The sequence below is a fragment of the Coregonus lavaretus genome (genome assembly GCF_964263955.1).
Source record: "Coregonus lavaretus genome assembly, contig: HAP1_SCAFFOLD_5639, whole genome shotgun sequence".
Classification (NCBI taxonomy): Eukaryota; Metazoa; Chordata; class Actinopteri; order Salmoniformes; family Salmonidae; genus Coregonus; species Coregonus lavaretus.
Window position 1 is genome coordinate 1 of NW_028165070.1, and position 27,500 is coordinate 27,500.

Here is a 27,500-nt window from a genome sequence, read left to right on the forward strand (position 1 = left end):
TTAATGTTATGCCTGTTTGACCTTGTGGTCTTGCCCACTTCAGCATTCCTCAAATGAACCCAATAGTAGTAACTCTTCTCCTCTTCCTCCTCCTCTTCCTCTCCCCCAGACAATCAGCCGTGCGTTTATGAACGGCAGCGCTCTAGAACACGTGGTGGAGTTTGGCCTGGACTACCCAGAAGGCATGGCGGTGGACTGGCTGGGAAGAATCTGTACTGGGCGGACACGGGACCAATCGTATCGAGGTGGCCAAGCTGGATGGACAGCACAGACAGGTCCTAGTCTGGAAGGATCTGGACAGCCCTCGAGCCCTGGCGCTGGACCCTGCTGAAGGGTAGGTACCAACCCTAACCCACCCTGCTGAAGGCTAGGTACCAACCCTAACCCACCCTGCTGAAGGCTAGGTACCAACCCTAACCCACCCTGCTGAAGGCTAGGTACCAACCCTAACCCACCCTGCTGAAGGCTAGGTACTAACCCTAACCCACCCTGCTGAAGGCTAGGTACCAACCCTAACCCACCCTGCTGAAGGCTAGGTACCACCCTAACCCACCCTGCTGAAGGGTAGGTACTAACCCAACCCACCCTGCTGAAGGCTAGGTACTAACCCACCCTGCTGAAGGCTAGGTACCAACCCTAACCCACCCTGCTGAAGGCTAGGTACCAACCCTAACCCACCCTGCTGAAGGCTAGGTACTAACCCTAACCCACCCTGCTGAAGGCTAGGTACCAACCCTAACCCACCCTGCTGAAGGCTAGGTACCAACCCTAACCCACCCTGCTGAAGGGTAGGTCCTAACCCAACCCACCCTGCTGAAGGCTAGGTACTAACCCTAACCCACCCTGCTGAAGGCTAGGTACTAACCCACCCTGCTGAAGGCTAGGTACCAACCCTAACCCACCCTGCTGAAGGGTAGGTACTAACCCAACCCACCCTGCTGAAGGCTAGGTACTAACCCACCCTGCTGAAGGCTAGGTACCAACCCTAACCCACCCTGCTGAAGGCTAGGTACTAACCCTAACCCACCCTGCTGAAGGCTAGGTACTAACCCTAACCCACCCTGCTGAAGGCTAGGTACTAACCCTAACCCACCCTGCTGAAGGCTAGGTACTAACCCTAACCCACCCTGCTGAAGGCTAGGTACTAACCCTAACCCACCCTGCTGAAGGCTAGGTACTAACCCTAACCCACCCTGCTGAAGGCTAGGTACTAACCCTAACCCACCCTGCTGAAGGCTAGGTACTAACCCTAACCCACCCTGCTGAAGGCTAGGTACTAACCCTAACCCACCCTGCTGAAGGCTAGGTACTAACCCACCCTGCTGAAGGCTAGGTACTAACCCACCCTGCTGAAGGCTAGGTACTAACCCACCCTGCTGAAGGCTAGGTACTAACCCACCCTGCTGAAGGCTAGGTACCAACCCTAACCCACCCTGCTGAAGGCTAGGTACTAACCCTAACCCACCCTGCTGAAGGCTAGGTACCAACCCTAACCCACCCTGCTGAAGGCTAGGTCCTAACCCTAACCCACCCTGCTGAAGGCTAGGTACTAACCCACCCTGCTGAAGGCTAGGTACTAACCCACCCTGCTGAAGGCTAGGTACTAACCCTAACCCACCCTGCTGAAGGCTAGGTACCAACCCTAACCCACCCTGCTGAAGGCTAGGTACCAACCCACCCTGCTGAAGGCTAGGTACTAACCCTAACCCACCCTGCTGAAGGCTAGGTACTAACCCACCCTGCTGAAGGCTAGGTACTAACCCACCCTGCTGAAGGCTAGGTACTAACCCTAACCCACCCTGCTGAAGGCTAGGTCCTAACCCTAACCCACCCTGCTGAAGGCTAGGTACTAACCCTAACCCACCCTGCTGAAGGCTAGGTCCTAACCCTAACCCACCCTGCTGAAGGCTAGGTACCAACCCTAACCCACCCTGCTGAAGGCTAGGTACTAACCCACCCTGCTGAAGGCTAGGTACTAACCCACCCTGCTGAAGGCTAGGTACTAACCCACCCTGCTGAAGGCTAGGTACCAACCCTAACCCACCCTGCTGAAGGCTAGGTACTAACCCTAACCCACCCTGCTGAAGGCTAGGTACTAACCCTAACCCACCCTGCTGAAGGCTAGGTACTAACCCTAACCCACCCTGCTGAAGGCTAGGTACTAACCCTAACCCACCCTGCTGAAGGCTAGGTACTAACCCTAACCCACCCTGCTGAAGGCTAGGTACTAACCCTAACCCACCCTGCTGAAGGCTAGGTACTAACCCTAACCCACCCTGCTGAAGGCTAGGTACTAACCCTAACCCACCCTGCTGAAGGCTAGGTACTAACCCTAACCCACCCTGCTGAAGGCTAGGTACTAACCCTAACCCACCCTGCTGAAGGCTAGGTACTAACCCTAACCCACCCTGCTGAAGGCTAGGTACTAACCCTAACCCACCCTGCTGAAGGCTAGGTACTAACCCTAACCCGCCCTGCTGAAGGCTAGGTCCTAACCCTAACCCACCCTGCTGAAGGCTAGGTCCTAACCCTAACCCACCCTGCTGAAGGCTAGGTACTAACCCTAACCCACCCTGCTGAAGGCTAGGTACTAACCCTAACCCACCCTGCTGAAGGCTAGGTACTAACCCTAACCCACCCTGCTGAAGGCTAGGTACTAACCCACCCTGCTGAAGGCTAGGTACTAACCCTAACCCACCCTGCTGAAGGCTAGGTACTAACCCTAACCCACCCTGCTGAAGGCTAGGTACTAACCCTAACCCACCCTGCTGAAGGCTAGGTACTAACCCTAACCCACCCGGCTGAAGGCTAGGTACTAACCCTAACCCACCCTGCTGAAGGCTAGGTACCAACCCTAACCCACCCTGCTGAAGGCTAGGTACTAACCCTAACCCACCCTGCTGAAGGCTAGGTACTAACCCTAACCCACCCTGCTGAAGGCTAGGTACTAACCCTAACCCACCCTGCTGAAGGCTAGGTACTAACCCTAACCCACCCTGCTGAAGGCTAGGTACTAACCCTAACCCACCCTGCTGAAGGCTAGGTACTAACCCTAACCCACCCTGCTGAAGGCTAGGTACTAACCCTAACCCACCCTGCTGAAGGCTAGGTCCTAACCCTAACCCACCCTGCTGAAGGCTAGGTCCTAACCCTAACCCACCCTGCTGAAGGCTAGGTACTAACCCTAACCCACCCTGCTGAAGGCTAGGTACTAACCCTAACCCACCCTGCTGAAGGCTAGGTACTAACCCTAACCCACCCTGCTGAAGGCTAGGTACTAACCCTAACCCACCCTGCTGAAGGCTAGGTACTAACCCACCCTGCTGAAGGCTAGGTACTAACCCTAACCCACCCTGCTGAAGGCTAGGTACTAACCCTAACCCACCCTGCTGAAGGCTAGGTACTAACCCACCCTGCTGAAGGCTAGGTACTAACCCTAACCCACCCTGCTGAAGGCTAGGTACTAACCCTAACCCACCCTGCTGAAGGCTAGGTACTAACCCTAACCCACCCTGCTGAAGGCTAGGTACTAACCCTAACCCACCCTGCTGGGATGACTGAGAGGAGGATGTTATAGTGGCTCTGGACCCCACAGAAGGGTAAGGAGGGATTGGTTGGTTGGTCGGTGCATTCAACTAGGGTAGGTAAAAACCACCACATATCACAGGAACTAGTAGCGAGCCCTTGGGGACACTAGTAGGTTGAAGAACCAAACAACACTGGCGTGACGTTTTGATAAGCGTGTAAATCTCTCTAGAACCACTTCCCTGTTTGACCGCTAGGGTTTATGGGTATTATGACACCTCCACTGTGGGGCTCTATAGGCCTCTTGTCTTGGCAGCCATGTTGTCTCAACTCTGGACCTGTACTTTATATAGTAGAGCTAGTGTTTATACTATGATACTATTTCAGATAGATAGTAGAGCTAGTGTTTATACTATGATACTATTTCAGATAGATAGTAGAGCTAGTGTTTATACTATGATACTATTTCAGATAGATAGTAGAGCTAGTGTTTATACTATGATACTATTTCAGATAGATAGTAGAGCTAGTGTTTATACTATGATACTATTTCAGATAGATAGTAGAGCTAGTGTTTGTAGTTATGGGCTGACAAAGCTACAAACTTATTGTTTAAATATGTGGTTTATTAGTCCAGTTTATCAGCTTAATGTTCTTTTATCAATTCAGTTGTAATGTTTATAAATGGCTGGTGTTCTCCCTCTCAACTGTAAAGCATTAGGCAGCCTTCTCCCTCAGACCGGATCCAGTAGTGGTACTGGTCTGTTATGTTAACAGACCTTTAGTAGTTCTGGATCCAGTTCTGTTACTGCCAGCCTCTGTTCTGTTCTCAGCTCAACGTCTCTGTGGCTGAGTCCCAAATCACACCATATTCCTTAATATAATGCACTACTTTTGACCAAGCACTTGGTCTCAGCGGTTTGAGGTGTAAAACGTTGGTCTAACACCATGTGGTGCCAGGTACACACACACACACACACACACACACACACACACACACACACACACACACACACACACACAGAGAGAAAGGAGTAGCGTGGCAGTTGGATCGAGGCCTTGCAGCGTTCAGCGCAGTGAAGTTTGAGGAGAGAGAGAGAGATAACCAGGGCTCAGCCCAGACACACACACACACAATACCAGTCAAAAGATTGGACACACCTACTCATCCCAGGGTTTTTCTTAATTTTTACTATTTTCTACATTTTAATTTTTTATTAAATTAAATGTAACCTTTATTTAACTTGGCAAGTCAGTTAAGAACAAATTCTTATTTACAATGACGGCCTACACCGGCCAAACCCGGATGACGCTGGGCCAATTGTGCACCGCCCAATCACGGCAGGTTGTGATACAGCCTGGAATCGAACCAGGGGGTCTGTAGTGACGCCTCAAGCACTGAGATGCAGTGCCTTAGACCGCTGCTCCCGAGTTGCATTGTAGAATAATAGTGAAGACATCAAAACTATGAAATAACACAAATGGAATCATGTAGTAACCAAAAAAGTGTTAAACAAATCAAAATATTTTATATTTGAGATTCTTCAAAGTAGCCACCCTTTGCCTTGATGACAGCTTTGCACACTCTTGAATGAGTAGGTGTGTCCAAACTTTCAGACCCCTTGACTTTGTCCACATTTTATGTTACAACCTTATTCTAAAATTGATTAAATCGTTTTTTCCCCCTCATCAATCTACACACACTACCTCATAATGACAAAGCAAAAACAGGTTTTTAGAAATAAGGTATTTCTGTTTTTTATTTATAATACATTTGCAATAATTTATATCCTGTTTTTCACTTTGTCATTATGGGGTATTGTGTGTAGATTGGTGAGGATTTTGTAAATTTAATCCATTTTAGAATAAGGGTGTAACGTAACAAAATGTGGAAAAAGTCAAGGGGTCTGAATACTTTCCGAAGGCACTGTATTCACACACACACACACACACAAAGAGAGACTCTGCTCTCAGCCCAGAAAGACCCAGCTTCAACAATATCTGAATCTCAAACCTTGAACACTTGGCCCCTAAGCCCTTAATCGAGTTCGTTTCACTGCTTCATTAAAACTTGTTCATTGTGATAAAATAATTTCACTACATTAGCTAGCAAGCTAACTAGCTAGCTTATTGATGGAACATTGCATTTATTGTTGCACTAGCTGGTTAGTTTCTCTCTCGTTTTATGTAAAGTGGCTTGCTCAGGCTTACAGCTAGCTAGCAAGCTAATGATAGACAAGTTTTCGTGTACATTATGAAACGTCAGAAATAGAGCTCCTTTACTGCTTCTAAACTCCTTAGCTAGATGTCAAATTGCGCGACTAAGACCTCCTCTGCAAAACTCCCAAATGAATTACAGATTTCTTGATTTATGTTTAGTTATTTTGACCATATGTTTGAGGGCGAAGAATATGCGACTGTATTGTTGCTAGGTAACGCTCTAAGATTCATGGGAAGAATCACTATGCCAAGGGGACCAAGTTGGCATAGGATGCCCTCTCGATAGAGGCTTCCGACCGGGGCAGTGGAGCCCTCGATTACTTGATAACTGTCTTCTATTTGAGATTCAGCCCTAATCTGTTTCTGTTTTATCCCTCTGTTCTAATAAATCTAATAATAACGTTTTGTGTTTCTTTCTAGCTTTATGTACTGGACAGAGTGGGGTGGGAAGCCCAAGATTGACCGGTCAGCGATGGACGGGACAGGACGGATCACTCTGGTACCCAATGTGGGCCGAGCTAACGGGCTGACCATCGACTATGCTGAGAGGCGCCTCTACTGGACAGACCTGGACACTACACTCATAGAGTCATCCAACATGCTGGGTGAGTTATCACACACGCATACACACACAACATACATGCATGCATGCATGCATGCATACATGCATACATACATACATACATACATACATACATACATACATACATACATACACAACATACATGCATGCATGCAGACAGACAGACAGACAGACAGACAGACAGACAGACAGACAGACAGACAGACAGACAGACAGACAGACAGACAGACAGACAGACAGACAGACAGACAGACAGACAGACAGACAGACAGACAGACAGACAGACAGTACTAGTCAAAAGTTTGGACACACCTACTCATTCAAGGGTTTTTCTTTATTTTTACTATTTTCTACATTGTAGAATAATAGTGAAGACATCAAAACTATGAAATAACACATATGGAATCATTTAGTAACCAAAAAAGTGTTAAACAAATCAAAATATATTTTATATTTGAGATTCTTCAAATAGCCACCCTTTGCCTTGATGACAGCTTTGCACACTCTTGGCATTCTCTCAACCAGCTTCACCTGGAATGCTTTTCCAACAGTCTTGAAGGAGTTCCCACATATGCTGAGCACTTGTTGGCTGCTTTTCCTTCTCTCTGCGATTCGACCCATCCCAAACCATCTCAATTGGTTGAGGTCGAGGGATTGTATTGCAGGGCGGCAGGTAGCTTAGTGGGTAAGAGCGTTGTGCCAGTAACCGAAAGGTCACTGGTTCTAATCCCCGAGCCGACTAGGTGAAAAAATCTGTCGATGTGCCCTTAAGCAAGGCACTTAACCCTAATTGCTCATGTAAGTCGCTCTGGATAAGAGCGTCTGCTAAATGACTAAAATGTAAATGTAAAAATGGATTGTGGAGGCCATGTCATCTGATGCAGTACTCCATCACTCTCCTTCTTGGTCAAATGATAGTCCCACTAAGCCCAAACCAGATGGTTAAGTGTGCCATAAATTCTAAATAAATCAGTGTCACCAGCAAAGCACCCCCACACCATAACACCTCCTCCTCCATGCTTTACGGTGGGAAATACACATGCGGAGATCATCCGTTCACCCACACCGCGTCTCACAAAGACACGGCGGTTGGAACCAAAAATCTCAAATTTGGACTCCAGACCAAAGGACAAATTTCCACCGTTCTAATGTCCATTGCTCGTGTTTCTTGGCCCAAGCAAGTCTCTTCTTCTTATTGGTGTCCTTTAGTAGTGGTTTCTTTGCAGCAAATCGACCATGAAGGCCTGATTCACAAAATCTCCTCTGAACAGTTGATGTTGATGTGTCTGTTACTTGAACTCTGTGAAACATTTATTTGGGCTGCAATCTCTGAGGCTGGTAACTCTAATGAACTTATCCTCTGCAGCAGAGGTAACTCTGGGTCTTCCATTCCTGTGGCGGTCCTCATGAGAGCCAGTTTCATCATAGTGCTTGATGGTTTTTGCGACTGCACTTTAAGAAACTTTCAAAGTTCTTGACATTCTGTATTGACTGACCTTCATGTCTTAAAGTAATGATGGACTGTCGTTTTTCTTTGCTTATTTGAGCTGTCATTGTCCATTTGGAAGACCCATTTGTGACCAAGCTTTAACTTCCTGACTGACTGACTGTCTTGAGATGTTGCTTCAATATATCCACATCATTTTCCTTCCTCATGATGCCATCTATTTTGTGAAGTGCACCAGTCCCTCCTGCAGCAAAGCACCCCCACAGCATGATGCTGCCACCCCCGTGCTTCACGGTTGGGATGGTGTTCTTCGGCTTGCAAGCAGCCCCCTTTTTCCTCCAAACATAGCGATGGTCATTATGGCCAAACAGTTCTATTTTTTGTTTCATCAGACCAGAGGACATTTCTCTAAAAAGTACGATCTTTGTCCCCATGTGCAGTTGCAAACCGTAGTCTGGCTTTTTTATGGCGGTTTTGGAGCAGTGGCTTCTTCCTTGCTGAGCGGCCTTTCAGGTTATGTCGATATAGGACTTGTTTTACTGTGGATATAGATACTTTTGTACCTGTTTCCTCAAGCATCTTCACAAGGTCCTTTGCTGTTGTTCCCCCAACAGAAAGCATTGGAGTCATGTTGAGTGTAGTCTGTGTCGATTTCTTCCACTCTGTGGGTGTGTTAGTGGCTTGTGAGTGTGTGCGCTCGCTTGCTTGCTCTCTCTCGCTCTACTAACGGTTCCCCCCTCCTCTATCAGGTCAGGAGCTGACGACCTCCCCCACCCCTTCACCCCTCTCTCTTCCACTAGACTAACGGTTCCCCCCCTCCTCTATCAGGTCAGGAGCTGACGACCTCCCCCACCCCTTCACCCCTCTCTCTTCCACTAGACTAACGGTTCCCCCCCTCCTCTATCAGGCCAGGAGCTGACGACCTCCCCCACCCCTTCACCCCTCTCTCTTCCACTAGACTAACGGTTCCCCCCCTCCTCTATCAGGCCAGGAGCTGACGACCTCCCCCACCCCTTCACCCCTCTCTCTTCCACTAGACTAACGGTTCCCCCCCTCCTCTATCAGGTCAGGAGCTGACGACCTCCCCCACCCCTTCACCCCTCTCTCTTCCACTAGACTAACGGTTCCCCCCCTCCTCTATCAGGTCAGGAGCTGACGACCTCCCCCACCCCTTCACCCCTCTCTCTTCCACTAGACTAACGGTTCCCCCCCTCCTCTATCAGGCCAGGAGCTGACGACCTCCCCCACCCCTTCACCCCTCTCTCTTCCAGTAGACTAACGGTTCCCCCCCTCCTCTATCAGGTCAGGAGCTGACGACCTCCCCCACCCCTTCACCCCTCTCTCTTCCACTAGACTAACGGTTCCCCCCCTCCTCTATCAGGTCAGGAGCTGACGACCTCCCCCACCCCTTCACCCCTCTCTCTTCCACTAGACTAACGGTTCCCCCCCTCCTCTATCAGGTCAGGAGCTGACGACCTCCCCCACCCCTTCACCCCTCTCTCTTCCACTAGACTAACGGTTCCCCCCCTCCTCTATCAGGTCAGGAGCTGACGACCTCCCCCACCCCTTCACCCCTCTCTCTTCCACTAGACTAACGGTTCCCCCCCCTCCTCTATCAGGTCAGGAGCTGACGACCTCCCCCACCCCTTCACCCCTCTCTCTTCCACTAGACTAACGGTTTCCCCCCTCCTCTATCAGGTCAGGAGCTGACGACCTCCCCCACCCCTTCACCCCTCTCTTCCACTAGACTAACGGTTCCCCCCCTCCTCTATCAGGTCAGGAGCTGACGACCTCCCCCACCCCTTCACCCCTCTCTCTTCCACTAGACTAACGGTTCCCCCCCTCCTCTATCAGGTCAGGAGCTGACGACCTCCCCCACCCCTTCACCCCTCTCTCTTCCACTAGACTAACGGTTCCCCCCCTCCTCTATCAGGTCAGGAGCTGACGACCTCCCCCACCCCTTCACCCCTCTCTCTTCCACTAGACTAACGGTTCCCCCCCTCCTCTATCAGGTCAGGAGCTGACGACCTCCCCCACCCCTTCACCCCTCTCTCTTCCACTAGACTAACGGTTCCCCCCCCTCCTCTATCAGGTCAGGAGCTGACGACCTCCCCCACCCCTTCACCCCTCTCTCTTCCACTAGACTAACGGTTTCCCCCCTCCTCTATCAGGTCAGGAGCTGACGACCTCCCCCACCCCTTCACCCCTCTCTTCCACTAGACTAACGGTTCCCCCCCTCCTCTATCAGGTCAGGAGCGTGAGGTTATAGCTGACGACCTCCCCCACCCGTTCGGTTTGACCCAGTACCAGGACTACATCTATTGGACGGACTGGTCTCAGCGCAGCATCGAGCGGGCCAATAAGACGTCGGGACAGAACCGCACAGTCATCCAGGGTCACCTAGACTATGTGATGGACATCTTGGTCTTCCACTCGTCACGCCAGGGGGGCTGGAACGCCTGCGCCTCCACCAATGGGCAATGCTCACACCTCTGTCTGGCTGTACCAATCAGCAGCTTCGTCTGCGGATGCCCCGCCCACTTCTCCCTCAACTACGACAACAAGACCTGCAGTGGTAAGAGAGAGACGCAGACACACACACGCACACACTATATACACACTGTATACACACACACACTATACACACACACACTATATACACACTATACACATACACACTCTCCTTCCTCCTCTCTCTCTCTCCTTCCTCCTCTCTCTCTTTCCTTCTCTATTTCCTTCTCTCTCTTTCCTCCTCTGTCTCTTTCCTCCTGTCTCTCTCTTTCCTCCTGTCTCTCTCTTTCCTCCTGTCTCTCTCTTTCCTCCTGTCTCTCTCTTTCCTCCTGTCTCTCTCTTTCCTCCTCTCTCTTTCCTCTTTCCTCCTGTCTCTCCATCCCTCTCTCTTCGTATCTTTCTCTTTTCTCTTTCCTTCTCTCCATTCATTTCTCATCCAAATGAATTGTTGTAATGGTCTCTCCCCCTGTCCTCCTGCAGCCCCTACGTCCTTCCTCCTGTTCAGCCAGAAGTCAGCCATTAACCGGATGGTGATGGATGAGCATCAGTCTCCTGACATCATCCTCCCCATCCACAGTCTGAGGAATGTCAGGGCTATAGACTACGACCCCCTGGATAAACAGCTGTACTGGATTGACTCCAAACAGAACGCTATCCGCAGAGCCCAGGAGGACGGGAACATGGTACGGTTTTAAGCAAGTGCTGGAGATCAAAGAATGTGTTCAGGTGATCTGTTCAAGACCCTGCCTCAATAAACCACATTGGGGCATAGATCAGTGTGTGAAAGATTATTCTACTTATTGTTTACCAGGTAAACACATCCTACTGCTAGCAGGGGTTTACCAGGTAAACACATTCTACTGCTAACAGGGGTTTACCAGGTCAACACATCCTACCGCTAGCAGGGGTTTACCAGGTAAACACATCCTACCGCTAGCAGGGGTTTACCAGGTAAACACATCCTACCGCTAACAGGGGTTTACCAGGTAAACACATCCTACTGCTAACAGGGGTTTACCAGGTAAACACATCCTACTGCTAACAGGGGTTTACCAGGTAAACACATCCTACCGCTAGCAGGGGTTTACCAGGTAAACACATCCTACCGCTAGCAGGGGTTTACCAGGTAAACACATCCTACCGCTAACAGGGGTTTACCAGGTAAACACATCCTACCGCTAGCAGGGGTTTACCAGGTAAACACATCCTACTGCTAACAGGGGTTTACCAGGTAAACACATCCTACTGCTAACAGGGGTTTACCAGGTAAACACATCCTACTGCTAACAGGGGTTTACCAGGTAAACACATCCTACCGCTAGCAGGGGTTTACCAGGTCAACACATCCTACCGCTAGCAGGGGTTTACCAGGTAAACACATCCTACCGCTAGCAGGGGTTTACCAGGTAAACACATCCTACCGCTAGCAGGGGTTTACCAGGTAAACACATCCTACTGCTAACAGGGGTTTACCAGGTAAACACATCCTACCGCTAACAGGGGTTTACCAGGTAAACACATCCTACCGCTAACAGGGGTTTACCAGGTAAACACATCCTACCGCTAACAGGGGTTTACCAGGTAAACACATCCTACCGCTAGCAGGGGTTTACCAGGTAAACACATCCTACTGCTAACAGGGGTTTACCAGGTAAACACATCCTACCGCTAACAGGGGTTTACCAGGTAAACACATCCTACCGCTAACAGGGGTTTACCAGGTAAACACATCCTACCGCTAGCAGGGGTTTACCAGGTAAACACATCCTACTGCTAGCAGGGGTTTACCAGGTAAACACATCCTACTGCTAGCAGGGGTTTACCAGGTAAACACATCCTACCGCTAGCAGGGGTTTACCAGGTAAACACATCCTACCGCTAGCAGGGGTTTACCAGGTAAACACATCCTACCGCTAACAGGGGTTTACCAGGTAAACACATCCTACCGCTAGCAGGGGTTTACCAGGTAAACACATCCTACCGCTAACAGGGGTTTACCAGGTAAACACATCCTACCGCTAACAGGGGTTTACCAGGTAAACACATCCTACCGCTAGCAGGGGTTTACCAGGTAGACACATCCTACCGCTAGCAGGGGTTTACCAGGTAAACGCATCCTACCGCTAGCAGGGGTTTACCAGGTAAACACATCCTACCGCTAGCAGGGGTTTACCAGGTAAACACATCCTACCGCTAACAGGGGTTTACCAGGTAAACACATCCTACCGCTAGCAGGGGTTTACCAGGTAAACACATCCTACCGCTAACAGGGGTTTACCAGGTAAACACATCCTACCGCTAGCAGGGGTTTACCAGGTAAACACATCCTACCGCTAGCAGTAAACACATCCTACCGCTAACAGGGGTTTACCAGGTAAACACATCCTACCGCTAACAGGGGTTTACCAGGTAAACACATCCTACCGCTAGCAGGGGTTTACCAGGTAAACACATCCTACCGCTAGCAGGGGTTTACCAGGTAAACACATCCTACTGCTAGCAGGGGTTTACCAGGTAAACACATCCTACCGCTAGCAGGGGTTTACCAGGTCAACACATCCTACCGCTAGCAGGGGTTTACCAGGTAAACACATCCTACCGCTAGCAGGGGTTTACCAGGTAAACACATCCTACCGCTAACAGGGGTTTACCAGGTAAACACATCCTACCGCTAACAGGGGTTTACCAGGTAAACACATCCTACCGCTAGCAGGGGTTTACCAGGTAAACACATCCTACCGCTAGCAGGGGTTTACCAGGTAAACACATCCTACTGCTAGCAGGGGTTTACCAGGTAAACACATCCTACCGCTAGCAGGGGTTTACCAGGTAAACACATCCTACCGCTAGCAGGGGTTTACCAGGTAAACACATCCTACCGCTAACAGGGGTTTACCAGGTAAACACATCCTACCGCTAGCAGGGGTTTACCAGGTAAACACATCCTACTGCTAGCAGGGGTTTACCAGGTAAACACATCCTACTGCTAACAGGGGTTTACCAGGTAAACACATCCTACCGCTAACAGGGGTTTACCAGGTAAACACATCCTACCGCTAGCAGGGGTTTACCAGGTAAACACATCCTACTGCTAACAGGGGTTTACCAGGTAAACACATCCTACCGCTAACAGGGGTTTACCAGGTAAACACATTCTACTGCTAACAGGGGTTTACCAGGTAAACACATCCTACCGCTAGCAGGGGTTTACCAGGTAAACACATTCTACTGCTAACAGGGGTTTACCAGGTAAACACATCCTACTGCTAGCAGGGGTTTACCAGGTAAACTCATCCTACCGCTAGCAGGGGTTTACCAGGTAAACACATCCTACCGCTAACAGGGGTTTACCAGGTAAACACATCCTACCGCTAACAGGGGTTTACCAGGTAAACACATCCTACCGCTAACAGGGGTTTACCAGGTAAACACATCCTACCGCTAACAGGGGTTTACCAGGTAAACACATCCTACCGCTAACAGGGGTTTACCAGGTAAACACATCCTACCGCTAGCAGGGGTTTACCAGGTAAACACATCCTACCGCTAGCAGGGGTTTACCAGGTAAACACATCCTACCGCTAGCAGGGGTTTACCAGGTAAACACATCCTACCGCTAGCAGGGGTTTACCAGGTAAACACATCCTACCGCTAGCAGGGGTTTACCAGGTAAACACATCCTACCGCTAGCAGGGATTTACCAGGTAAACACATCCTACCGCTAACAGGGGTTTACCAGGTAAACACATCCTACCGCTAGCAGGGGTTTACCAGGTAAACACATCCTACTGCTAGCAGGGGTTTACCAGGTAAACACATCCTACTGCTAGCAGGGGTTTACCAGGTAAACACATCCTACCGCTAGCAGGGGTTTACCAGGTCAACACATCCTACCGCTAGCAGGGGTTTACCAGGTAAACACATCCTACCGCTAGCAGGGGTTTACCAGGTAAACCCATCCTACCGCTAACAGGGGTTTACCAGGTAAACACATCCTACCGCTAACAGGGGTTTACCAGGTAAACACATCCTACCGCTAGCAGGGGTTTACCAGGTAAACACATCCTACCGCTAGCAGGGGTTTACCAGGTAAACCCATCCTACCGCTAACAGGGGTTTACCAGGTAAACACATCCTACCGCTAACAGGGGTTTACCAGGTAAACACATCCTACCGCTAACAGGGGTTTACCAGGTAAACACATCCTACCGCTAACAGGGGTTTACCAGGTAAACACATCCTACCGCTAACAGGGGTTTACCAGGTAAACACATCCTACCGCTAGCAGGGGTTTACCAGGTAAACACATCCTACCGCTAGCAGGGGTTTACCAGGTAAACACATCCTACCGCTAGCAGGGGTTTACCAGGTAAACACATCCTACCGCTAGCAGGGGTTTACCAGGTAAACACATCCTACCGCTAGCAGGGGTTTACCAGGTAAACACATCCTACTGCTAACAGGGGTTTACCAGGTCAACACATCCTACTGCTAGCAGGGGTTTACCAGGTAAACACATCCTACCGCTAGCAGGGGTTTACCAGGTAAACACATTCTACCGCTAACAGGGGTTTACCAGGTAAACACATCCTACCGCTAGCAGGGGTTTACCAGGTAAACACATCCTACCGCTAGCAGGGGTTTACCAGGTAAACACATTCTACTGCTAACAGGGGTTTACCAGGTAAACACATCCTACCGCTAGCAGGGGTTTACCAGGTAAACACATTCTACTGCTAACAGGGGTTTACCAGGTAAACACATCCTAGTGCTAACAGGGGTTTACCAGGTAAACACATCCTACCGCTAACAGGGGTTTACCAGGTAAACACATCCTACCGCTAGCAGGGGTTTACCAGGTAAACACATCCTACTGCTAGCAGGGGTTTACCAGGTAAACACATCCTACCGCTAGCAGGGGTTTACCAGGTAAACACATCCTACTGCTAACAGGGGTTTACCAGGTAAACACATCCTACCGCTAGCAGGGGTTTACCAGGTAAACACATCCTACCGCTAGCAGGGGTTTACCAGGTAAACACATCCTACCGCTAACAGGGGTTTACCAGGTAAACACATCCTACCGCTAGCAGGGGTTTACCAGGTAAACACATCCTACTGCTAACAGGGGTTTACCAGGTAAACACATCCTACCGCTAGCAGGGGTTTACCAGGTAAACACATCCTACCGCTAGCAGGGGTTTACCAGGTAAACACATCCTACCGCTAACAGGGGTTTACCAGGTAAACACATCCTACCGCTAGCAGGGGTTTACCAGGTCAACACATCCTACCGCTAGCAGGGGTTTACCAGGTAAACACATCCTACCGCTAGCAGGGGTTTACCAGGTAAACACATCCTACCGCTAGCAGGGGTTTACCAGGTAAACACATCCTACCGCTAACAGGGGTTTACCAGGTAAACACATCCTACCGCTAGCAGGGGTTTACCAGGTAAACACATCCTACCGCTAGCAGGGGTTTACCAGGTAAACACATCCTACCGCTAACAGGGGTTTACCAGGTAAACACATCCTACCGCTAGCAGGGGTTTACCAGGTAAACACATCCTACCGCTAGCAGGGGTTTACCAGGTAAACACATCCTACCGCTAGCAGGGGTTTACCAGGTAAACACATCCTACCGCTAACAGGGGTTTACCAGGTAAACACATCCTACCGCTAGCAGGGGTTTACCAGGTAAACACATCCTACTGCTAGCAGGGGTTTACCAGGTAAACACATCCTACCGCTAGCAGGGGTTTCCTCCTATCCTATCAGAGTATAATTTGACTGACGGCCTGTTCCTCCTATCCTATCAGAGTGTAATTTGACTGACGGCCTGTTCCTCCTATCCTATCAGAGTGTAATTTGACTGACGGCCTGTTCCTCCTATCCTATCAGAGTATGACGGTGGTGTCGAGCCCAGTGGGCAGTCCTAACCTGGGCCTCCAGCCGTTTGACCTGAGCATCGACATCTACAGCCGCTTCATCTACTGGACCAGTGAAGTCACTAATGTTATTAACGTGACGAGGACTGACGGCAGCCGGGTGGGAGTGGTGCTGAGAGGAGAACACGACAAACCGAGAGCCATCGTGGTCAACCCTGAGCGAGGGTTAGTACTTGAAGAAACCCTGTGTGTGTTGTCTGTATTCCAAATGTCCACACAGTTGTTTTGAGGGGTCACAGACAGACTCCAGTCCCTTGTTGCCTCATCGCGTTTTAACCCTTTGGCCTATAGGTTGGGGATAAATCCAAATGTTTCTTCCAGAAGAAATAGGAAAAGCCTAATAGCCATGGTAGAAATAAAAGGGAACAGTTTGGAGATTATTGGACAATGATCAGACCAAAAGTGAGGACACAACAGTTCACCTGACACTAGACTGAATCCAAACACTACCCTGGTGATTTGATGTGCGTTTTACATTTACTGTAGTTTTTGCCGCATTTGTTGATAACGAAATCTGAAAATACTCTGGATACATTCAGTACAATTTTATAGGACAATTCCTGGGAAAAAGTGGGGTAGGTGCAACATATGACAAAAACAATGCCAAGGGTTTGAGTGAGAGGAGTAACCGGTGTCTCCAAGTGGCCTCACACCTCTCCAAAGTGTGCACAGTTTCAATGCACTTTCATGACTCAACGAAGAGTCCTGGACTATAATAAGGTGCTGTTTGAGCTGGACTAACTGGTGTCTCCAAGTGGCCTCACACCTCTCCAACGAAGAGTCCTGGACTATAATAAGGTGCTGTTTGAGCTGGACTAACTGGTGTCTCCAAGTGGCCTCACACCTCTCCAACGAAGAGTCCTGGACTATAATAAGGTGCTGTTTGAGCTGGACTAACTGGTGTCTCCAAGTGGCCTCACACCTCTCCAACGAAGAGTCCTGGACTATAATAAGGTGCTGTTTGAGCTGGACTAACTGGTGTCTCCAAGTGGCCTCACACCTCTCCAACGAAGAGTCCTGGACTATAATAAGGTGCTGTATGAGCTGGACTAACCGGTGTCTCCAAGTGGCCTCACACCTCTCCAACGAAGAGTCCTGGACTATAATAAGGTGCTGTTTGAGCTCTCCTGGCTGGGCTGTTGAGGAACTAGAGCAGGGAACAAAACCCTGCACCCCCCGCCATCACACAATGTTGTTTACGCAATACAACAACGCTCCATTATAAATCGCAATCTGGTTCAGGTGGGGCGTCATTTGGAAAAGCTTGTTCTATTGCCAACGTGACTAGCTCAGTTCTAAAAATACGATCTTAGTGTTAGGCTTTCACAATGCAGTTCAGGGAAACCGATCAATGTGAAGTGGATGTTTTGGACTCGTGGGTGTTTTGGCTCGCTTGTATGACATCAGAACGGTGTTTAGTACAATCCTCAATGTCTCATCTTTCAAAATACACAGCCCTCTTCATTTACAGCGTTTCCCTCAATCAGACAACACAACATTTTGCAAAAGTTGCCCAGTTAGCGGGAGGGATGGTGGCAACTTGGTGTCGTGAGGTGGTCAAGGTCAGAATGGCTGTCAGTCCAAACCCATACAGCTCTGACGTCATATATAGCGTGTTACCGTACAGCCACTGAGCTCTGACGTCATGTATAGCGTGTTACCGTACAGCCACTGAGCTCTGACGTCATGTATAGCGTGTTACTGTACAGCCACTGAGCTCTGACGTCATGTATAGCGTGTTACTGTCCAGCCACTGAGCTCTGACGTCATGTATAGCGTGTTACTGTACAGCCACTGAGCTCTGACGTCATGTATAGCATGTTACCGTACAGCCACTGAGCTCTGACGTCATGTATAGCGTGTTACTGTACAGCCACTGAGCTCTGACGTCATGTATAGCGTGTTACTGTCCAGCCCACTGAGCTCTGACGTCATGTATAGCGTGTTACTGTCCAGCCCACTGAGCTCTGACGTCATGTATAGCATGTTACCGTACAGCCACTGAGCTCTGACGTCATGTATAGCGTGTTACTGTCCAGCCACTGAGCTCTGACGTCATGTATAGCGTGTTACTGTCCAGCCACTGAGCTCTGACGTCATGTATAGCGTGTTACTGTCCAGCCACTGAGCTCTGACGTCATGTATAGCGTGTTACTGTCCAGCCACTGCATTCCAATTGATCAGTGCCCAAATCTGCCATTTTCAACCCCTTATATGGGTACGAGTGATCAGAGACCGTATCTTAGTCATTACGGGTTATGATGTGGTCTTGTGCAACAAAGTCTGCAGATGTTATGGCTCTGGACGAGCTGCCATATAAAAAAAACAATAATTGAAGCCAAAAAGTTTATTGCCTGACAACCATAGTTGAACTTTATGGCCCAGCTAAACAATTCAGACAGTCTGTTTGTGTAGGAGTATGTTGACTACAATACTGCACTTCTGTATGCCTCCACGTGGAAATAGCCTTCATGTCTGTGTTAATGTTGTGCACCTTTCTCTCTCCAGGTACATGTACTTTACCAACCTGCAGGAGCGTAGTCCTAAGATTGAGCGAGCAGCGCTGGACGGGACAGAGAGAGAGGTGTTGTTCTTCAGCGGTTTGGGGAAGCCTGTTGCCCTGGCGATAGACAACGAGGTCGGCAAGCTGTTCTGGGTCGACTCAGACCTCCGACGCATCGAGAGCAGTGACCTGTCAGGTGTCTACCTACCTCATGTCTGCCAATCACTGATCTGCCAGGCTGGGATCATAGCCAATCACTGATCTGCCAGGCTGGGATCATAGCCAATCACTGATCTGCCAGGCTGGGATCATAGCCAATCACTGATCTGCCTGGCTGGGATCATAGCCAATCACTGATCTGCCTGGCTGGGATCATAGCCAATCACTGCTCTGCCTGGCCCTGGTCATAGTTCAATAGGGCTCCAGGAGAGGAGGAGGTGGGGTAGAGGGAGGAGGTAAAGAGGAGGGGGGGGGGGGGGGGGAGAGAACGAGGGAGAGGAGGGGGGAACGAGGGAGAGGAGAGGAGAGAATGAGGGAGAGGAGGGGGGGAATGAGGGAGAGGAGGGGGGGAATGAGGGAGAGGAGGGGGAGGGAGAGGAGGAGGGAACGAGGGAGGGGAGAGGAGAGAATGAGGGAGAGGAGGGGGGGAACGAGGGAGAGGAGGGGGGGAACGAGGGAGAGGAGGAGGGGGGGAACGAGGGAGAGGAGGAGGGGGGGAACGAGGGAGAGGAGGAGGGGGGGAACGAGGGAGAGGAGGAGGGGGGGGAACGAGGGAGAGGAGGGGGAACGAGGGAGAGGAGGGGGGGGACGAGGGAACGAGGGAGAGGAGGGGGGGAACGAGGGAGAGGAGGGAGAGGAGGGGGGAACGAGGGAGAGGAGGGGGGGGGAACGAGGGAGAGGAGGGAGGGGGAACGAGGGAGAGGAGGTGGGGACGAGGGAGAGGTGGGGGGGGGAACGAGGGAGAGGAGGGAGGGGGAACGAGGGAGAGGAGGTGGGGACGAGGGAGAGGTGGGGGGGGGGACGAGGGAGAGGAGGGGGGAACGAGGGAGAGGAGGGAACGAGGGAGAGGAGGAGGAGGGAACGAGGGAGGGGACGGGGAGGGAACGAGGGAGAGGTGCAAAGTGAACACCATCATGAAATCAACCTGGAGAATCCCTCATTGTGAAGATCCTGAAGGCTGCAGTCCTTTGTTTAATGTTCTGTTCTTACCTCACCACCCTCTACCCCTCTCTCCTCTCCTCTCCTCTCCTCTCCTCTCCTCTCCTCTACCGCTCTCTCCTCTCCTATCTGCCCCTTTCCTCCTCAGTTCTCCTTCCTCTCCGTTCCTTCACTTCCTGACCCTTTTACCTTCTTCCTTGTTTTGCCTCTCCCCCTCCTCCAGGAGCCAATCGGATCGTGATTGAGGACTCCAACATCCTCCAGCCGGTTGGTCTGACGGTGTTTGGTAACCATCTGTACTGGATCGACCGTCAGCAGCAGATGATCGAACGCATCGACAAGACGACCAGGGAAGGAAGAACCAAGATCCAGGCTCGCATTGCCTCTCTCAGCGACATTCACGCTGTCTATGACCTAGACATGAGAGAGTACAGTAAGTACCCTGACCCCTGACCTCTAGACATGAGAGTACAGTAAGTACCCTGACCCCTGACCTCTAGACAGGAGAGAGTACAGTAAGTACCCTGACCCCTGACCTCTAGACATGAGAGAGTACAGTAAGTACCCTGACCCCTGACCTCTAGACATGAGAGTACAGTAAGTACCCTGACCCCTGACCTCTAGACATGAGAGTACAGTAAGTACCCTGACCCCTGACCTCTAGACATGAGAGTACAGTAAGTACCCTGACCCCTGACCTCTAGACATGAGAGTACAGTAAGTACCCTGACCCCTGACCTCTAGACATGAGAGAGTACAGTAAGTACCCTGACCTCTAGACATGAGAGTACAGTAAGTACCCTGACCCCTGACCTCTAGACATGAGAGTACAGTAAGTACCCTGACCCCTGACCTCTAGACATGAGAGAGTACAGTAAGTACCCTGACCCCTGACCTCTAGACATGAGAGAGTACAGTAAGTACCCTGACCCCTGACCTCTAGACATGAGAGAGTACAGTAAGTACCCTGACCCCTGACCTCTAGACATGAGAGAGTACAGTAAGTACCCTGACCTCTAGACATGAGAGAGTACAGTAAGTACCCTGACCCCTGACCTCTAGACATGAGAGAGTACAGTAAGTACCCTGACCCCTGACCTCTAGACATGAGAGAGTACAGTAAGTACCCTGACCCCTGACCTCTAGACATGAGAGTACAGTAAGTACCCTGACCCCTGACCTCTAGACATGAGAGAGTACAGTAAGTACCCTGACCCCTGACCTCTAGACATGAGAGAGTACAGTAAGTACCCTGACCCCTAGACATGAGAGAGTACAGTAAGTACCCTGACCCCTGACCTCTAGACATGAGAGAGTACAGTAAGTACCCTGACCCCTGACCTCTAGACATGAGAGAGTACAGTAAGTACCCTGACCCCTGACCTCTAGACATGAGAGAGTACAGTAAGTACCCTGACCCCTGACCTCTAGACAGGAGAGAGTACAGTAAGTACCCTGACCCCTGACCTCTAGACATGAGAGAGTACAGTAAGTACCCTGACCCCTGACCTCTAGACAGGAGAGTACAGTAAGTACCCTGACCCCTGACCTCTAGACATGAGAGTACAGTAAGTACCCTGACCCCTGACCTCTAGACATGAGAGAGTACAGTAAGTACCCTGACCCCTGACCTCTAGACATGAGAGTACAGTAAGTACCCTGACCCCTGACCTCTAGACATGAGAGTACAGTAAGTACCCTGACCCCTGACCTCTAGACATGAGAGAGTACAGTAAGTACCCTGACCCCTGACCTCTAGACATGAGAGAGTACAGTAAGTACCCTGACCCCTGACCTCTAGACATGAGAGTACAGTAAGTACCCTGACCTCTAGACATGAGAGTACAGTAAGTTCCCTGACCCCTGACCCCTCTACTCAGTAGCTAGACACGAGTACAGTACCTTAACCTAGAATAATAACCTTGTTTGAATTGGCCAAATACAAAATGACGGGCCACGTGACATGATATACTGTAGAATGGTAGAGTCCCACTGTCATTCTATGGTCCATAAAGACCTGCTAATAGAAGTCCTGGGCCTGGTTTCCCCATAGCGATGAAACGTAGGTTTATGAGTGTTTTAACGATGCTTCCCGTAGCTCCGTTGGTAGAGCATGGCGCTTGCAACGCCAGGGTTGTGAACTCGATTCCCACGGGGGATCACTACGATGATAAAATGTATGCACTCACTACTGTAAGTCGCTCTGGATAAGAGCATCTGCTAAATGACTACAATTTTAATCTGTTCTACGCCGGCCGAAGATGTAACCTGCGTTTCCCAAAACAACTGTTGCTAAGTGCGTCATTGGAGCATGTGGCAATATTGATGAGATCAAAAGAAAGGGAGTGCTGCTCTCAGATCAGCTTTCTCCATTAAAATCTTTACTCAACATTAGAATGATTCCACAATACTGATGATGGATCAGCTCCTAGAGAGATATTACCATCTATGGCTACAATACTGATGAAGGATCAGCTCCTAGAGAGATATTACCATCTATGGCTACAATACTGATGAAGGATCAGCTCCTAGAGAGATATTACCATCTATGGCTACAATACTGATGAAGGATCAGCTCCTAGAGAGATATTACCATCTATGGCTACAATACTGATGAAGGATCAGCTCCTAGAGAGATATTACCATCTATGGCTACAATACTGATGAAGGATCAGCTCCTAGAGAGATATGACCATCTATGGCTACAATACTGATGAAGGATCAGCTCCTAGAGAGATATTACCATCTATGGCTACAATACTGATGAAGGATCAGCTCCTAGAGAGATATTACCATCTATGGCTACAATACTGATGAAGGATCAGCTCCTAGAGAGATATTACCATCTATGGCCACAATACTGATGATGGATCAGCTCCTAGAGAGATATTACCATCTATGGCTACAATACTGATGAAGGATCAGCTCCTAGAGAGATATTACCATCTATGGCTACAATACTGATGAAGGATCAGCTCCTAGAGAGATATTACCATCTATGGCTACAATACTGATGAAGGATCAGCTCCTAGAGAGATATTACCATCTATGGCTACAATACTGATGAAGGATCAGCTCCCAGAGAGATATTACCATCTATGGCTACAATACTGATGATGGATCAGCTCCTAGAGAGATATTACCATCTATGGCTACAATACTGATGAAGGATCAGCTCCCAGAGAGATATTACCATCTATGGCCACAATACTGATGATGGATCAGCTCCTAGAGATATTACCATCTATGGCTACAATACTGATGAAGGATCAGCTCCCAGAGAGATATTACCATCTATGGCTACAATACTGATGAAGGATCAGCTCCTAGAGAGATATTACCATCTATGGCCACAATACTGATGAAGGATCAGCTCCTAGAGAGATATTACCATCTATGGCTACAATACTGATGATGGATCAGCTCCTAGAGAGATATTACCATCTATGGCTACAATACTGATGATGGATCAGCTCCTAGAGAGATATTACCATCTATGGCTACAATACTGATGAAGGATCAGCTCCTAGAGAGATATTACCATCTATGGCTACAATACTGATGAAGGATCAGCTCCTAGAGAGATATTACCATCTATGGCTACAATACTGATGAAGGATCAGCTCCCAGAGAGATATTACCATCTATGGCTACAATACTGATGAAGGATCAGCTCCTAGAGAGATATTACCATCTATGGCTACAATACTGATGAAGGATCAGCTCCCAGAGATATTACCATCTATGGCTACAATACTGATGAAGGATCAGCTCCTAGAGAGATATTACCATCTATGGCTACAATACTGATGAAGGATCAGCTCCTAGAGAGATATTACCATCTATGGCTACAATACTGATGAAGGATCAGCTCCTAGAGAGATATTACCATCTATGGCTACAATACTGATGAAGGATCAGCTCCCAGAGATATTACCATCTATGGCTACAATACTGATGAAGGATCAGCTCCTAGAGATATTACCATCTATGGCTACAATACTGATGAAGGATCAGCTCCCAGAGATATTACCATCTATGGCTACAATACTGATGAAGGATCAGCTCCTAGAGAGATATTACCATCTATGGCTACAATACTGATGAAGGATCAGCTCCTAGAGAGATATTACCATCTATGGCTACAATACTGATGAAGGATCAGCTCCCAGAGAGATATTACCATCTATGGCTACAATACTGATGAAGGATCAGCTCCCAGAGAGATATTACCATCTATGGCTACAATACTGATGAAGGATCAGCTCCCAGAGATATTACCATCTATGGCTACAATACTGATGAAGGATCAGCTCCTAGAGAGATATTACCATCTATGGCTACAATACTGATGAAGGATCAGCTCCTAGAGAGATATTACCATCTATGGCTACAATACTGATGAAGGATCAGCTCCTAGAGAGATATTACCATCTATGGCTACAATACTGATGAAGGATCAGCTCCTAGAGAGATATTACCATCTATGGCTACAATACTGATGAAGGATCAGCTCCTAGAGAGATATTACCATCTATGGCTACAATACTGATGAAGGATCAGCTCCCAGAGATATTACCATCTATGGCTACAATACTGATGAAGGATCAGCTCCCAGAGAGATATTACCATCTATGGCTACAATACTGATGAAGGATCAGCTCCTAGAGAGATATTACCATCTATGGCTACAATACTGATGAAGGTTCAGCTCCTATAGAGATATTACCATCTATGGCTACAATACTGATGAAGGATCAGCTCCCAGAGAGATATTACCATCTATGGCTACAATACTGATGAAGGATCAGCTCCTATAGATATTACCATCTATGGCTACAATACTGATGAAGGATCAGCTCCTAGAGAGATATTACCATCTATGGCTACAATACTGATGAAGGATCAGCTCCCAGAGAGATATTACCATCTATGGCTACAATACTGATGATGGATCAGCTCCCAGAGAGATATTACCATCTATGGCTACAATACTGATGAAGGATCATCTCCCAGAGAGATATTACCATCTATGGCTACAATACTGATGAAGGATCAGCTCCCAGAGAGATATTACCATCTATGGCTACAATACTGATGAAGGATCAGCTCCTAGAGAGATATTACCATATATGGCTACATTACTGATGAAGGATCAGCTCCCAGAGAGATATTACCATCTATGGCTACATTACTGATGAAGGATCAGCTCCCAGAGATATTGCCATCTATGGCTACATTACTGATGAAGGATCAGCTCCCAGAGATATTGCCATCTATGGCTACAATACTGATGAAGGATCAGCTCCCAGAGATATTGCCATCTATGGCTACAATACTGATGAAGGATCAGCTCCCAGAGATATTGCCATCTATGGCTACATTACTGATGAAGGATCAGCTCCCAGAGATATTGCCATCTATGGCTACAATACTGATGATGGATCAGCTCCTAGAGAGATATTACCATCTATGGCTACAATACTGATGAAGGATCAGCTCCCATAGATATTACCATCTATGGCTACAATACTGATGAAGGATCAGCTCCTAGAGAGATATTACCATCTATGGCTACAATACTGATGAAGGATCAGCTCCTAGAGAGATATTACCATCTATGGCTACAATACTGATGAAGGATCAGCTCCTAGAGAGACATTACCATCTATGGCTACAATACTGATGAAGGATCAGCTCCTAGAGAGATATTACCATCTATGGCTACAATACTGATGAAGGATCAGCTCCCATAGATATTACCATCTATGGCTACAATACTGATGAAGGATCAGCTCCTAGAGAGATATTACCATCTATGGCTACAATACTGATGAAGGATCAGCTCCTAGAGCGATATTACCATCTATGGCTACAATACTGATGAAGGATCAGCTCCCAGAGATATTGCCATCTATGGCTACATTACTGATGAAGGATCAGCTCCCAGAGATATTGCCATCTATGGCTACAATACTGATGATGGATCAGCTCCTAGAGATATTACCATCTATGGCTACAATACTGATGATGGATCAGCTCCTAGAGAGATATTACCATCTATGGCTACAATACTGATGAAGGATCAGCTCCTAGAGAGATATTACCATCTATGGCTACAATACTGATGAAGGATCAGCTCCTAGAGAGATATTACCATCTATGGCTACAATACTGATGAAGGATCAGCTCCCAGAGAGATATTACCATCTATGGCTACAATACTGATGAAGGATCAGCTCCTAGAGATATTACCATCTATGGCTACACATATTGATGCAGATTATTCTAACGCTTACCCTATAAAAATGCACTAAATCACTGATTTGGCACATTATTGCGCACGTTAGGCTACACATCATGAAATGTATTGAGACCAATTACAGACGGTAGCATACAAGTAGCAAAATAGAACTCAATTGAACATGACATTTATTTAAATAGGCCTATAGCCTACTGTTTATATTTTAATACAGTCATCTCGGTTTTAATTTGAAGCATCTTTTTATACTTGGCTTGATTGTATGAATTTTAAAAACATTGGCAACTTTGTATTTGTAGTCAACTTCGTTCTGAAGTTATCGGCGGTCACAGAGCGATGGATAAACCATGTGATTCCATGTTTAGCAGAGATCTTCTGTGTATAAAGTGATGCAGGAGGGCAAAAACAGCTCTGAGATTTAATGCTCCTAAGGTTTTAACGATGAACTTAGCCTTAAGATGCTTTTGGGAAACAGCTCTGAGATTTATCAATGCTCCTAAGGTTGTAACGATGAACTTAGCCTTAAGATGCTTTTGGGAAACAGCTCTGAGATTTAATGATGCTCCTAAGGTTTTAACGATGAACTTAGCCTTCAGATGGTTTTGGGAAACAGCTCTGAGATTTATCAATGCTCCTAAGGTTGTAACGATGAACTTAGCCTTAAGATGCTTTTGGGAAACAGCTCTGAGATTTAATGATGCTCCTAAGGTTGTAACGATGAACTTAGCCTTCAGATGGTTTTGGGAAACAGCTCTGAGATTTATCAATGCTCCTAAGGTTTTAACGATGAACTTAGCCTTAAGATGCTTTTGGGAAACAGCTCTGAGATTTAATGATGCTCCTAAGGTTGTAACGATGAACTTAGCCTTCAGATGGTTTTGGGAAACAGCTCTGAGATTTATCAATGCTCCTAAGGTTGTAACGATGAACTTAGCCTTAAGATGCTTTTGGGAAACAGCTCTGAGATTTAATGATGCTCCTAAGGTTGTAACGATGAACTTAGCCTTCAGATGGTTTTGGGAAACAGCTCTGAGATTTATCAATGCTCCTAAGGTTTTAACGATGAACTTAGCCTTCAGATGCTTTTGGGGAACAGCTCTGAGATTTAATGATGCTCCTAAGGTTGTAGCGATGAACTTAGCCTTCAGATGCTTTTGGGAAACAGCTCTGAGATGTAATGATGCTCCTAAGGTTGTAACGATGAACTTAGCCTTAAGATGCTTTTGGGGAACAGCTCTGAGATGTATTGATGCTCCTAAGGTTGTAACGATGAACTTAGCCTTAAGATGGTTTTGGGAAACAGCTCTGAGATTTAATGATGTTCCTAAGGTTGTAACGATG

General features: G+C 48.2%; 1 protein-coding gene across 1 annotated transcript in view; it reads left to right on the plus strand.

Annotated features, from left to right (window-relative positions):
- Positions 1-109: 109 nt before the first annotated feature.
- LOC311116317 (low-density lipoprotein receptor-related protein 6-like) overlaps positions 110-27,500 on the plus strand; it is a gene marked incomplete at both ends in the record, with an annotated part of 31,320 nt that continues 3,929 nt past the window's right edge. The window contains 9 exon segments of the mRNA XM_084191412.1: positions 110-197; positions 200-223; positions 226-334; positions 6,166-6,350; positions 10,024-10,350; positions 10,767-10,969; positions 16,190-16,401; positions 18,745-18,935; positions 20,121-20,330. Coding sequence (XP_084047538.1) covers positions 110-197; positions 200-223; positions 226-334; positions 6,166-6,350; positions 10,024-10,350; positions 10,767-10,969; positions 16,190-16,401; positions 18,745-18,935; positions 20,121-20,330 — 1,549 coding nt within the window.